Below are 13324 nucleotides of genomic sequence, written 5' to 3'. Positions count from 1 at the left end.
GGACATCATTTTTTGTGTTCTCTTTGGTTTGCTGGCAACTGCTGGGGTTTCCATTTGTGTAGCCCTGGTAGGGGAAGCTGCCTCCAGAGCCTTACTTGTAGGCTGGGAAGTGATTAAAGGAGACCTGTGAATATAGAAGGAGCTATGGGAAGCATAATGTGATTTCCTTTCTGTCCCTATAGTTCATGAGTTTAATGCAGATTTCAAAGACACTGGGCAGTAAGTGTACAATGCATTTTTATTTATCTGTTTTAATCTCTCAGACCATTTTAAATGATGATGGAAGTAAAACAAGAAACCCACACAGCAAATCCTCCAAACAACCGTTAAGTTAGGAGAGCTCGGATCCTTTCATTTCCAGATCTCCTAGGTGCAGTTAATACTTAATGGGAGAAGAAGCAGGTCCCTGGCAATAATTATGCAGTTTTGAATTGAAGCTTATGATCCTAGCAGCAAGGATTCTTACAGTAAGGTGCAAAACAACAAGCCCCATTCTTGTAAAAAAACAACACAAAAAAAAAGCCCATGCCTTTTAAACATTTACTGTGTGTGTTTAATACTAAAAGTGATTATAGCAGATTGCTCTTCACCTTAATTGTTTGGCAAATGTCACACTGTAAAAGCAAATCCCTTTCTTGCACTTCCAGAATACCGTGACATTCTCGTGCTGCCAAGGAGCCCCTGCAAGATGCTTACGAGGGCCCCTTCCCTGTAGCACGGTTTGTGAGCATTTCATAAACCTTTCTACACCAAAGCATCCATCGGGGACGAGGAGATTATTTTATTCCCACTTTTTTTCCTGCTGGAGAACCAAAGGACGGAACAAGCCGCAGATCCCTTAAGGTCTTCAGGTGCATAAATCTCCTGTGACCAAGACCGAAGTTCAGCGCACCTGACTTTCAGGATGCGTCTGACTAGAGAGTTATGCTGGAAGTTTAATTGCCCTTAAAAATCAATCTTTAGCCACCCGACCACTTTGTTGCTTCCCCTTCCAGCTCTCTGCAGCCCTAAAGCTGGCTCGCCCATCAAACGCAGAGCTGGAGCTCCAGCAACACACGGCCAGATTTCCACAAGCCATCAGTGCCAGTTACTTGAACATCTGGCACCATTTGGATCTAGTGTTTGTTTTGCTTTATTTTGGTTCTTGTTTTTAAAGTAATTGTTCACAGCAAGCACACCATGTTTTCATTAGAGTAGAAGAAAACCAAGTGTCATGAGCTGCTCTTCTTAGTGAGGAGTAAAGCAGAGCAGAGTAATGCCCGCAGCTCGGCATGGCCAGAGCTGTCAGAGCAGAACCAGCAGCGTTGTGATGAACTGGATCGCAGGGCAGGGCCAGGGCCTTCTCCAGGGCTGGCTTGCAGTGATGTGGTAGGTCACTACCAGGAAAGGAAATTCACGACCTTCAAACTCATTGCATGTGTGAAAGTTACTGTCTGGCTAGCGGTGCTCTTTGCTGTTGTTTGCTGGTTGTCATTTATAGAGGAGAGCAAATAATCAGAGCTAGCGCTGTCTCAGGAGATGCCTGATTCCTTGCAAGATCAGGTTCTGAGAACAAGGAAAGGACTTTATATCACATTGACTGTCATCTGCACTCTCCGCTCCACTAACTGGATTTATTGTAAGGCTGCATCAAACAAATGGAGTCATAAGCTGCACCAGCCCCAAGGCGCCTGGATGAATTAAAACATCCAAGACAATGACGAATGCTGCCAAAGGGTGTTGATATTGGGCTGCCAGACCTGTGGTCTCTGGCAAAGCCCAAGAAAAAAGCCTTGTCACACAGGGACTCCAGAGTTACCACTCTCAGCACTGGGTGGGGACCGAATTCCCTTCTCCTCTGCCTTTGCTATCCAAGTGGCAGCCACGCCCTGCGGTACAGCGTGCTGCCTCTCGCCACGCTGTAGAGAATGAAAAGCTTCACGTCTTAAAATTTAGCTTTCACAGGTCTCACTGCCTCCTTCCCTCCGCTGCTCCACAATTCAGCAAAACAAAATACAGTTCAGAACACATGGCAAAATACGGAGGGCCCGATGTGGTTCCTGCTGAAATCAGCCGTGACAGAGAGAGCTCCTTGTTGCTGAAATGCCATGACATGGGGCACGTGCTTGCACATTGTGGCTGGGCATTGTTATAATACTCTTTGTGTGTGTCCATGCATGTGCACTGTGTGCTGCATGTGCTTGTTATGCAGGTATGTGCACTTAAAGGAGACGAGTATCTGTTAATCTCCAGACAGCAAATATATATACATAGGTCTGTGCACATACGCATATATGTGTGTGTGTACGTGCACTGCTACCGTATGTTTAAACTGGCATCAGGCCAGTCCCATGCGTCTTCATAAAGTCTGTATCCCTGCGTGTGTACCTGAAAAGCCAGCCTGCTCTCCAACAGCAGGAGCCAGCTCCAGATGTAAGCTGTACTGGAGACCTTTGATTTATAAGACCTTCTCTCTTGGTGGCTCTTTGCGTAGGATTTCCGTGCGAGGCGAAATCTGAAATTGGTGATGGATTGTTATCTGCCAGGCTGCAAGGAAAGAGCGCCGCGTGTAGCCCCGTCGGGTACAAGCTCCTTGTGCAGCGCCGTTTTATTTGACAGGTGGCAGCCATCCGAGGGGAGACTTTAATTTGCGAGTCTGTACTTAATAGTAGTGGTCCAGAGCCCTGCCATGTCCTTTCCATTGACCCCTTTTGTTTCTTTCTTAAAAAAAAAAATGATGGGGAAGGGAGGCCAAGAGTGGGCTCCCAGTCTGAGGAGGGAGCAGGGCTCGCGCATGGGCCCCGATACTTGGAGAATTTCTCAGTGGGCAGAGCATCAGCTCCTACCCAGACAAAGTGCCATCCATTGTACCTATGTCAGCTCTTCTGAACTGGTCGTGCACCCACGGCCACAGGGCGCTGCACGCTCATACACAGCTCCGTTCGCACCTGGTGTGCATCTTCCCCATCCCCAGCCTCCTGTCTGCCTTTCTCTGGTTACAAAGAAATCACTAAGGGAGAGATACATTTCTTACCAGCATCATGCTGACCCCCTTTCTCCTCCCCCCAAGCCTTGAAATTAATTAAATGATGTCACGCTTGATTTTATCTGATTTGGAAGCAATTCATCACCCTTTTGCTGGTTCTATTAGTCCAGGCGATCAGCACATTAATTCATTTGTGAGACTAAGCTCAAGGGTAATTACAGTGAGGAAGCTTAATGCCTAAACGTGTTAATGTCTGTAATCAGAACTATTTTCTCAGTGCGGAACAATTGTTAGACAATTACACTTGGATATGATTGCCCTGGTAGGCAACAGACGCTGTGTCAAGAGGGGAATAGCAGAAGCTTGTTTTGCAAGTACTGTGTTATCAGCAAATTCGTCTCTTTGCAATCTCTCTACGCCTGGATTCTGCGCAGCTCGCCCCTCTCTCAGGTTTCGCATTAGTAATTAAGTTGAAAAGTCAGCTCTGCCTCTTTGTCAGACTGGGTAGTGTGGGGCACAGAGGAAAATAGACACCTTTGCTTTTTTGTAACATAAATGTCACAGGCTTTGGCTTCTGGTGTCCTTGTTTTATGTCCGCAGAGAGAAAGCATGGCTTTCATAGCCTGCCCTTTGCCTCCCAGTAGGCCTGATGTGCCTTTTTTTTTTTTTTTTTTTTTTTGCCATCCAGCAATCACTGCTTTCCAGTCAAAAGAAGTCTACGTCTGGATGAACTTTGGGGTTGAGATTCTCCCTCTCCTGTCCCTCTCCAGACCCTTAGAGAGGGCTCTTTGTTGACTTCATGGTGGGGAAGCATCCTGCCAGGGTGATCCTGAACCTGCCTTAAAAGAAAGGTGATTGAGGGACCCGTATGGGCACAGTGGGACTACACAAGCATAGCAAGGGGGCACAAAATCTCTGTTAGGTTGGTTTTCTCTGCTCTCCCCTCTTCTGCCTGAGCTGTCGGTGCATTTGTCTGACCGGAAAGCTTCTAGTTTTGTCTCAGGCTTCCTAAACATGTTTTTGCCCTTCATGTGTAGCTCCAAGAGAGGGAGACAAGGAAACAGAGCCAAAATTTCAGAGTTCTGCTTTTCATAAAAAGACACCTGCCCAGAGAGCGTCAGGAAGTATCCCACCCATGGGATCACCCTGCTCGTGCACCCAGTGACAGGGCCACGGCTTGGGGAGAGGCTCAGCAGTGTGGCCGTGGGCACGCGGTGCACACAGCACGGATCTGGGGAAGGTGGGGGTGTCCCCAGCCAGCTCAAGGTAATTCAGCTTCGTGGGACTGCTGATCACCGCCCCCCCCCCCTTTTATCCCCTCCTCAGACTGGTGTGTGCCATGTGCAGGCAGGTTTCGTTCAGCCTCTCCGCTCCTGGTGTGTTCCCCTCTCACAGTGAGGATGAATGTGCTGCAGCTGGGTGGTGCGGCCGGGCAGCAGGACGCCGGGGGCCCCACAGAGTCATTCCTCTTCCTCCCCGGGTGCCCACGGTGACCTCCGCTGTCACCAAGCGAGTCCGAGCACTTGTGCTGTGCCGCTGGGGAGAGATTGTATTCCAGCTCACCCTGGAGGTCCTCCAATGCGTCGGGCACTGTACCTTGCAGAAATTCTCATTTGGGGTAATGTCCCATACACCGCTGGCCTTGAAAAATGCATTTCTTGGTGTTTGAAGAAAAGCCTCCAGCGGTGCTGTGGAGCGGCAGCGTCCTCAGGGGCCCCTGGGAGGAAACAAGTTGGCCATGGTGTGTTTTGCAGATACGGCGAAGCTGTGCCAGTGACAACCACAAGAAGAGCTCTCTGATCGGATGGTTTCAGGGGCTGTCTACGTCCAGAGGAAGGTAAGAATAAATGTAAAGTGCCTGTTGCCATTAGAGATGAAGAACAAATGTTTGAGAGAAATCCTCGCTGCTCTCCAGCTGGACAGGGGCTGTGGCTGTGACCTTCTCCTGTCTCCATGTCCAAATTAGCAGGCCTGGAATTAGCACCTCCACCCTTTTCCAAAGCCTGGCATTTAACAAAACCATACTGGGGTGCTCCAGAGAGGTCTGAGTCCTCTCCCGGCAGCACAAGAGCAGGATGGGAAAGATGGCACGGCCCAGGCCGTTGCAGACTGAGCCCTTTCCCTGCCACTGACTTGCTTCAGTGTCCTGCCTTGCCTTCCTCATCTGCGCTTGTCCCTCCTCCAGTCTTTGGGCTGTTTCACTTAGGAGCTTCCCAGGAAACACGAGCAGCGTGCTGAAGGTCTCCTGCCGTGCCCCACATGTCGGGGCGGGTGGGAAACCAGCCTGGAGGGGGCGAGGGGGCACAGCTTCGCTGGTGCAGCATCCTGGGGATGGTGGCAGCTCAGTTGCTGTCTGTCACCCCAGTGCAGCCTTCTGGGGCTGGCTGCAGGTTTGTCAAGGAGCGTGGCGCAGCAGGCACGATTTGTCAAAATGGTCTGAAAACTGACAACGTATCTGTGGCATTGAGTGAGTTTGTAAAAAAGTAACAGGCAGGGTAATCTGACATCTGTTCTCAGCCAGCTATCGTGGCTGACAATAGGGAACGTAAGCACAATAGGATGGCACATGAAGAGGTCTGAATTTCGCATTGTTTCTTCTCCTTTGTGCTGGAATAACTTCTTAGCAGTGTAGAAAACCTATTTCTCACCCTTTCACATTCTCCTGGCAGATCTTTGAATATTAATGCTGTCTCTGGCATCCGTGAGTCAAAGCACTCTGCGCTGGGCTGATGAGGGTTGTAGGGCACGAGCGACATCGCCGTCTCCTGCACGGGTGACGAGCAAAGCCCCTGGGCTGCGGTGGCACCTCGTGCTGCGGTACAGGGTGGCACTCACTCGGCAGGACCTGGCCTGGCCATCGGGAGGTTGGGATTTATCAAGCAGCTCTGGCACTGGCTTCCCTTTTGTCCGCACTCTGCTGGTGACGTCAAAAGCACGGTGACTTGTTCAGAGGGGCGCTGAAGCTCGGGATGGTTGAGCCCATTGTACCATCCAAGGCCTTTGACTTCCTCTGCTATACCAAATGGCGAACAGGAACAAGAGACGTAGCCCCATCATCGTGTTAGGGACCCTAATCCTCAAAATCAGTCCCAAGTTACTGTAGGTACCATTTAAAACTACAATATTCAAACAATAGCTTCTAAAATATTCACCTCCTCCTCCTCCTCTTTTTGTCCTTATTAAAAGCTATAGAATATTTCTAATGTGACAGGAAACATCCTCCTTTGTTTCGCCACTATATTTGACTGAAGTGAAGCTGCTTGCCTGCAGACGTACCCACCTCTGAATGCTTTGCTATTCTAGGCCCTGTACAGGTTGGAGCCTAACTTATTTTAACCATTGCAGTCTTGGCTGCCTTGTAGAGTTCTTACAGGCCATTAAAGCTTGATGTGGTTTTACCCTCTCAGCTAACAGAGACCCCAAACAATACATGGATTCTGTTAAAGTACAAAACGCAATCATTGTAGGCAGTTAGGAGATAAACTTCCTTCTGTCTTGTGTGTTTGGCAGTCAGATGCTTTGAGATCCTTGCTGCCCACCAGGACATACTCTCTGCCACCCTTTTAGCCAGAGGTCATGGACAACAGATGTGGTAAGGAAATAAAAAATTGAAAGCTCCAGATTTGCAGCACTCGAAGTGAAGCCTTCTGAGCCCTGCCGTGCCTGGCGAGGCTCATCCCATGGCCCCATCCCTGGGCACGGCTCATGCCCCAGGATCCCCCACAAGGATGGATGTCTCTCCTCTTGCTACAGCAGCTCTGTGCAACTGTTCCACCTGGAACTTCTTTGCAAATTTGCCTGGCAAAAAAAAAAAACAAACACAAAACCAACAGAAGACTGAAAGTCCTTGCTCACATGCCTTTCTGTGATGCAGGAACAGTGATGTTGCTGAAACTGAATTCTTCTTGCTGCTCACACGACTGCAAGTGCTGTAGGACCTCACCAGCTTCAATACTGAAATGCTGTTGGGCTAAAAGCTGATCTGCTGAGTCCCCGAGGCTGTGGATGAAGGAGTGAGATGAAAGACAGCTCCAACTGTGCAGTGGCAGAGCTTGGCATTCCTGAGCCACTCCCAGCTAAAATGATCCTCACCTCCATCTCTCCCAGCTCACCAGCGTGCAGTATTTCACCCACCAAAGGTTCATCCAGCCAGCCATGCACCGTTAGGCATGGCGTACTGATATATCTGCCTGGGCCCTGTTCCTGAAGTCACCGAGCACCTGTAGGTGTGTTGCTGAGGGCAAGCAGGGACTGCCTTGTAGCCCTCCTGATTTCCCGAAGGACCTGGGGGCAGCTCAAGCCGTAGTAAATCTGCATTTGATCAACACTGGAAAAATCCCCCAGTCGTTACTCCTGCCTTCCATGCACGATCCTTTTCTCCCTTGCAGTTACAAATACGTTCAATCAAAACGAGCGTGTTTTACTCCTCTTTGTAAACAATGCAAATGCAACGCAAACATTTCACTGTCTGCTGCTCAGTATTTCTGCATAATCTGCAATCCTGCACAGAGCAGATAAAATGGTAGGGAAGGGAAGTTCTTAGCTCATTTCTCTTTTCTGGCAAAGGCATTCTGTCTAATGGCAGGCCACTCAATCTGCCTGCCCCAGATACGCAAACATCTCATGTCTGTCTTGCTGTAGTGTCACCTCTGTTGGGGTCCTGGGAGGTGTCGCAGCCCCTGGTTCCTGCCCAACTCCCTGTTCCTGGTTGGAAGCCATCACCACCCCATCAAACACCAGTTTTAGCAAATCAGCAAATTCAGACAGGAAAGTCTTGAACAATTACCCCTTTCTTCCTGCCCAGCTCAGCTCGCTGTAGCTTGGCGCACCCTACAAGGTGCAAACACACCTTCCTGCAAGCCTGCAGCTGCAGCGCACCCTGACAGGCAGGCTGGGGGTGTCTGCCAGCTCTGGGTTTCCCTGTAACATCGAGGAAGCAGGTTTATACATGCCGTGTTACAGCCAGTAGGCAGGTGGGGTGGCTTTCACAGCGCCATGGAATAGAATCATAGCGGGCTTGTCGCTACTCAGCCTTAAACCACGTTCAGCACGCAGTCCTTACGTTCATTTTCCTTGGTTTGACAGGACTCTGGGGTACCACAACTCTTGTTTGAAACTTAAAGCAGCGATGTGGCATTCAGTGCAGCTAAGGACGGGCAGCCCGACCCTGCAAACTGCTGTGTTAAAAAGTAATGGAGGAAGGAGAAGAAACACCTGAAGAAGCTGTTCCACATGTAGTAGAGGAGGCACAGCGCGCATAAAAGTAATATGGTAAGCTGCCCTGCAAGTCACCCGTTAAGTGCCATAAAGATGGGCCAGTCTGCGTGTTCCCCAGCTCCTGCAGTAGCGTGGGCCACCAGTTTGCACTGGGAGGTATCCAGCTCCCTCCTGCTGCAGACAGCTCATGGCACAGCACCAAGCCTGGAGACCGGTGTGGCGTGCCCCGGGCAGGCTGTGCTTTCCTGGCCAGGTCTCTCTATACCCAGTGCTGCTCCATGCTCCTCAGAGCCTGCTCAGGACTGCTCACTGCTCACCAAAGCAGTATTGGAGCAGATCAGCCGAAAGAGATCAGCTGGCTCTTCATGCGGTACAGCTGTTTCTTTATCGCTCCTGTCCTCCCCTGGTTCTGTCCCCTCCCCAGTCCCTGTCCCTGCCTTGCCAGGAGCACACTTTGGTAGAAAGGTCTGAAAAATCAGGGCCATTTCTATTCTGTGGGACCAAAGGGTTTCCTTTGTTATAATTCCTCTGCTCAGCTCTGTGCAAGGCCCTCACATGGGGCACTGCGACACACGCCCTGTATAATGGAGACAAAAGCAGATTACTGTGGGGATGCCTGAAAAGAAACCGTGACTTGTTCCCTTGTTGCTACAATCTTGTTTACTTGCTGTGCTTTGCAGGAAGCAATTCATACAGGTTTCTTTTGCATAACAATAGTAAAGGCTTTTCGTGGTGAAAAAAAAACAAACCACAAACAAAATAGGGAAAAAACAGGTGAGAATTTATCACAGAGACGAACACAGCCTTGCCTGAAACAGTTTATGCCGTTCATGCCATTTATGCCAAATGAAATGATCAGTTTCTGCTTCCTTAATGTTGTCTCCCGGTGTCATGGCCCTGATTGATGCAGTGTGACGGAGGGCTTGAGGGGAAGGGCTGGAGGCTCAAAGGCAGTGTTAAACTCATTTCTCTGCTGGCCCATGGCAGGAGAGAGCAGGGAGAGAGGACAGCAGCTGGGCTTTGCTAAGGCTGGACTGCTGCATGTCTTGGCTTGGTGTTGGTGGTTTGGGTTTATTTTTTTGGCAAATACTTGGAAGAAAGTGTCCCGGGTTAAAGGTCAGGTTTAACATGCTCTTGGTGTCTCTTGTGTTTCTGTAGCCTCACCTTGCTGCCTCCATCTCAGCCTGGCCATTTTCTGCACTGAAACGAGGCTTTTGCAGTTGTGTTGGGTGTTCGTCAGCTGTTCCCCCCGGAGAGGTGAGCACACACAGGAGGTCGGTGGCACAGAGTGGGCATCCCTTCTGGAGGTGCTCCCTGAAACGAGGACCTCAGCAGGTGCTCTGCCAGCTGGGGTTAAACCCAGCTGTGCCCTGCTCTGGCCCATGCTGTCGCTTTTGCAAAAGTAAGGGGAAGACAGGTTTGAGTGGACAGTTGCAGATAACATGGAAAAAGGTTTTTAAGTCTTGCCATGTGATCATTTTTAAATAGAGACACACAGAGACTCAGGTTGGCTCCCTGAGCTGGGCTAAGTGCATCAGAGGCTGCACCCGGCTGCCTGTTTTTGGCAGCATCCCCTCTGGGAAGATGCACAGTCCCCCTGTGGTCCCGGGGCTCTTCCAGGGGCACATCATTGCTCTCAGGGGCATTCAAGGCTCTGCCCATGCGATTCGGTTTAATCTCATCATGCTGTAACCCCCTTCTCCCGCTTTGTTCCTCTAGCTGCTGTTTCTCTGGTTGCTGGGACAAGTTGAGGCTGTCCCCATGCCAGTCTGGGTGTTACATAGTGGCCCCTGGCCTGGTGGCTGAGCTGGGGGTCAGGTTTGGAAACAGCACTCACCAGGTGAGCACCAGAAATCAGTAAGGAGCGAAGGCCAGAGCTGTTTGCTTTGATGTTTTTGGCGCTCTTCTGATAAACCTTCAAAATCAGTTTTGCCCAGGGAAGGAGGAGCAGGCTGAGAACAACAGATCCTGCCTTGGGGCTGGAGGGAAGGGGCAGGGACATCGTCACAGTGCCCCTGCAGCGTCCCCAGGAGCCTGCCTGGGACATGGGGTCAGGGAGCTAAAACGACCCCACACCCACAGCCCCTCCATATCACCAAATCTTCAAGAGGCTCCATCAAACGTCTTGAGTTAGTTCAAAATGCTCCTGGCATTCCAGCTGGCAAACATTCGGTGATGCTGTTGCAAAAATGACTCAGGAGGACACGTTTCCAGCTCAGCCTTCCTGGGCTGAGAGGCATGGGCAATACAGAGCGCTCCGGCCACAACCTTTAAGGTAAGATCTCAGCTACACCCTCTCGCCCTCTCACAGCACTGGTCCCAGCTAGCTCCTACATTGAGTCTTTTTTTTTTCTTTTTTTTCCCTGGGATCCCCACAGAAGCTGCTCCTGGGCTCTTTTTCTACTCAGTTTATGTGTTTTAACGTGTTGTCCCCAGATAGCCTTGTCTTTCCAGTCAGGTTTGTCTTTTGCAGCTGCTCCCTGGGCCTCATTGGACTTTAACTAAACCAAACTTACAAAAAAACAAAAAAATAACAGCAACAAAAACAACAACCAAGCAAAAACAAACAAACCAAAGGCCACCAACCACCAAGGCGTTTTAGCCTCTCGGTTAAATACAAACATATGTGGGAGGCTCAGGCCTTGACACTCCTGGGCCCCACAAGGCGCCCATGCTCCCCATCCCAGGTCCAACTCTGGGTAGCACCTGCAGCCTTCGCTGAACACTGAAGTTGCTGGCATTTGAGGCTGGTTAAACGCTGAAGAGCTGAGGCATTTCCAGGGAGTGAGTGCTTTGCACAGCCTGACTCTGCCTGTGTGATAGGCACTTTGTAATCCTGGCAGAGGAATTTAGTTGAGAGAGCATTATGGGCAGATTAAAGTAGCCAAGGGGCAGTTCATTTGCTGCCCTCTGCTCTTCTGGTTTGACTTTTTCTAGCGTCAGGCAGCAACGTACAAAATATTTCCTGGGCCACTCAGAGATCTACACGAGATGTATTCAGCCCCGTGACTTAGCAATAGCTGCCGTGACTTCAGTGCTGCTGTTTATTTTTCAAAAAAAATCTTCTGATGTTTTTTTACTTGGTACAATCTTCTGTACATGAGGGGTGTTTTGTTTGTTTTAAACGGGATATTCAGCGACTTCTTTGCAGCTTTCCAGTTGTATATTTCGTAAATTGAGTGCAAGCTTTAAAGAGCTTTGTCTGACTTCTGGGGCTGCTCCATGGCTACTGAAATGTTGACCCAGCCTCTCCTGCATACGTGGTCCTAGACTTTACCAGCGGTGGTGTGGTACAGGGCCTGCAGCTGCTGCTCGCTTTGCTCTTGGCGAGCCCAAAGATCGGCAGCGCACCGCCCGCCTGCGCTCAGCACCCAGGGGTGCAGCTGGGCCCTGCTGGGACAAAATGCTGCTGCTACACAAAGCAGCCAGGGCTGCTGCTGTAAGCCCCAGCCACCCGCTGGGCAGAGCTCCAAAGCCTGCTGCTGCTGTGGTTGTGGTGGGTCATCCAGCCCTGCAGATAGTTTTTTTTCTTTTCTTTTACAGCACGATCAACCTTTATTCTGAAATGAGTCTTCATGTCTGAATAATTTCATATGCACTTGCCCATCTGTTTCATGAAAGACACAGATAACCTCGTGCAGCATGAAACTGCCTGCAAAAGCTAAATTGTGCTTTTCAGCAGCAGCTTAAACACCTGAATTTAATAGCCTTTGCAGGGCTTGTCTGAATGAGTGGCAGAGGGCTTTAAATTAATATTGTTTCACAGGAAAATAGCTGGTTGATTAATCCTTTTTTTTCTTTTTTTTTTGAGGGGGGGAGGGGGCAGGTAAATCAAACCCACCTGGGGACAGTGAATTGGGGTGGGGAGGGTGTATTTAATAGCATGCTTCTCTTGTCCATCTCCTGTCTGGAATTTATTTGTTCTGAAGCATCGCTAAAGTTTTATGCAATGATTTACAGCATATATATTTACAGCAATGATATCAGGAGTTTTTAGTGCCATATCTCAGACTTCGCATCAGACACCATTTCCTCCGCGCCGTATTAGATCAGCCGCAGTCTGTGTCGGTGCACGTCCTGGTGTGCAGAAAGGACTTCTTCGTACTGCTGCTGCAGCAGCCAGGCCGTGGTGCTGGGGCCCCGCTGGGTGCCAGGAGGGTCCACCCTGTCTCCAGAGCCCCCCCGGGAAGGCAGGGGCCTGTGGCAGCATACCTGTCTGCTGGGGAGCCGGACTTCATCTGTCCCTGCGGAAAATGCGGGTCATAATCCCTCATAATTCGTGGAGCATGCGTGCTTAATAACATAAAACAGCAAGCAGCGCTGGTACTAAGAGCTGTGTTCCTGATGCTCTCCAGCTGAAGCCTTCGTCTGCCTTTGTGACCATTCAGAGGGGCTCCACGTGCACACCCGGCACAGCAAAGAGAATTGTACGTGGCTGTGAAATGACCTTTCCAGACTACTGGGTATAAAATGTTGAGGTCATTCCTGAAACAAATAGTTGCAATCCAGGGAGACTGGAGTATTTTAAAATGTGCCTCAAAGAGCCAAATGACCTTTACTGTTTCGCACTAAATTTAAAATGCTCTCTGGAGTCCCGGTAATGCGGTTAGCCAGAGAGGCAGATCCAGGGCAGTGAGAGCGTTTTGATGTGGGGTGCGTGCCAGAACCCGAGGGATTAACCCTGGCACTTGCAGCAGGCAAGGTGCTGGGAACGGGCCGTGGGACCCTACGGGTGGGCGCTTGGCTGGGGGTGTGCCTCAGGTCGGCCCCTCGTGTTGCGGTTTTGTGTTTTAGTAAACCGCACCCTCGCCCCTAGCGAAGCTGTACACCAACCTGACTCCGGCTGGGGCTGCGCTGGGGTTGAGGAGCTGCAGCAGGACCCCATGCAGGTGAGCTGGCACGCACGGCAGCAGGACTGAGACCATTCACAGGCTTTGTGCACATCCCACGATGGTCACAGCACAGAGCCCTCTGACATAACAAGGGGGTGGCGGTGTTCCGGGCACCGAGCAGCAGGGAAGAAGGGGATTGCTGCTGGAGATGGTCCCTGCCTGCAGCTGTGGAGGCTGCCCCGAAGTTTGCTGGCCTTCACCTGGCTCCGGGCCATCCCATGTGCGGGTGCCTTTCCATTTTGCCAGGGGT

At 50.4% G+C, this 13324-nt stretch overlaps 1 protein-coding gene across 8 annotated transcripts in view; it reads left to right on the top strand.

The window, feature by feature from the left end:
- LOC137858507 (uncharacterized) overlaps nt 1-13324 on the top strand; it is a 100447-nt gene that overhangs the window by 63580 nt on the left and 23543 nt on the right. For 5 of the 8 annotated variants that reach the window (XM_068686379.1, XM_068686377.1, XM_068686378.1 and 2 more), the window contains exon 1: nt 9448-10457. In XM_068686379.1, coding sequence (XP_068542480.1) covers nt 10372-10457 — 86 coding nt within the window. In that variant the 5' untranslated portion in view covers nt 9448-10371. The other 3 variants (XR_011097793.1, XR_011097792.1, XM_068686380.1) reach the window with 2 other exon arrangements.

This window comes from Anas acuta, chromosome 6, assembly GCF_963932015.1.
Source record: "Anas acuta chromosome 6, bAnaAcu1.1, whole genome shotgun sequence".
In the NCBI taxonomy this organism is placed as follows: Eukaryota; Metazoa; Chordata; class Aves; order Anseriformes; family Anatidae; genus Anas; species Anas acuta.
Note: the sequence above shows the minus strand (reverse complement) of the source record. Positions and strands in the feature narration are given on the sequence as shown.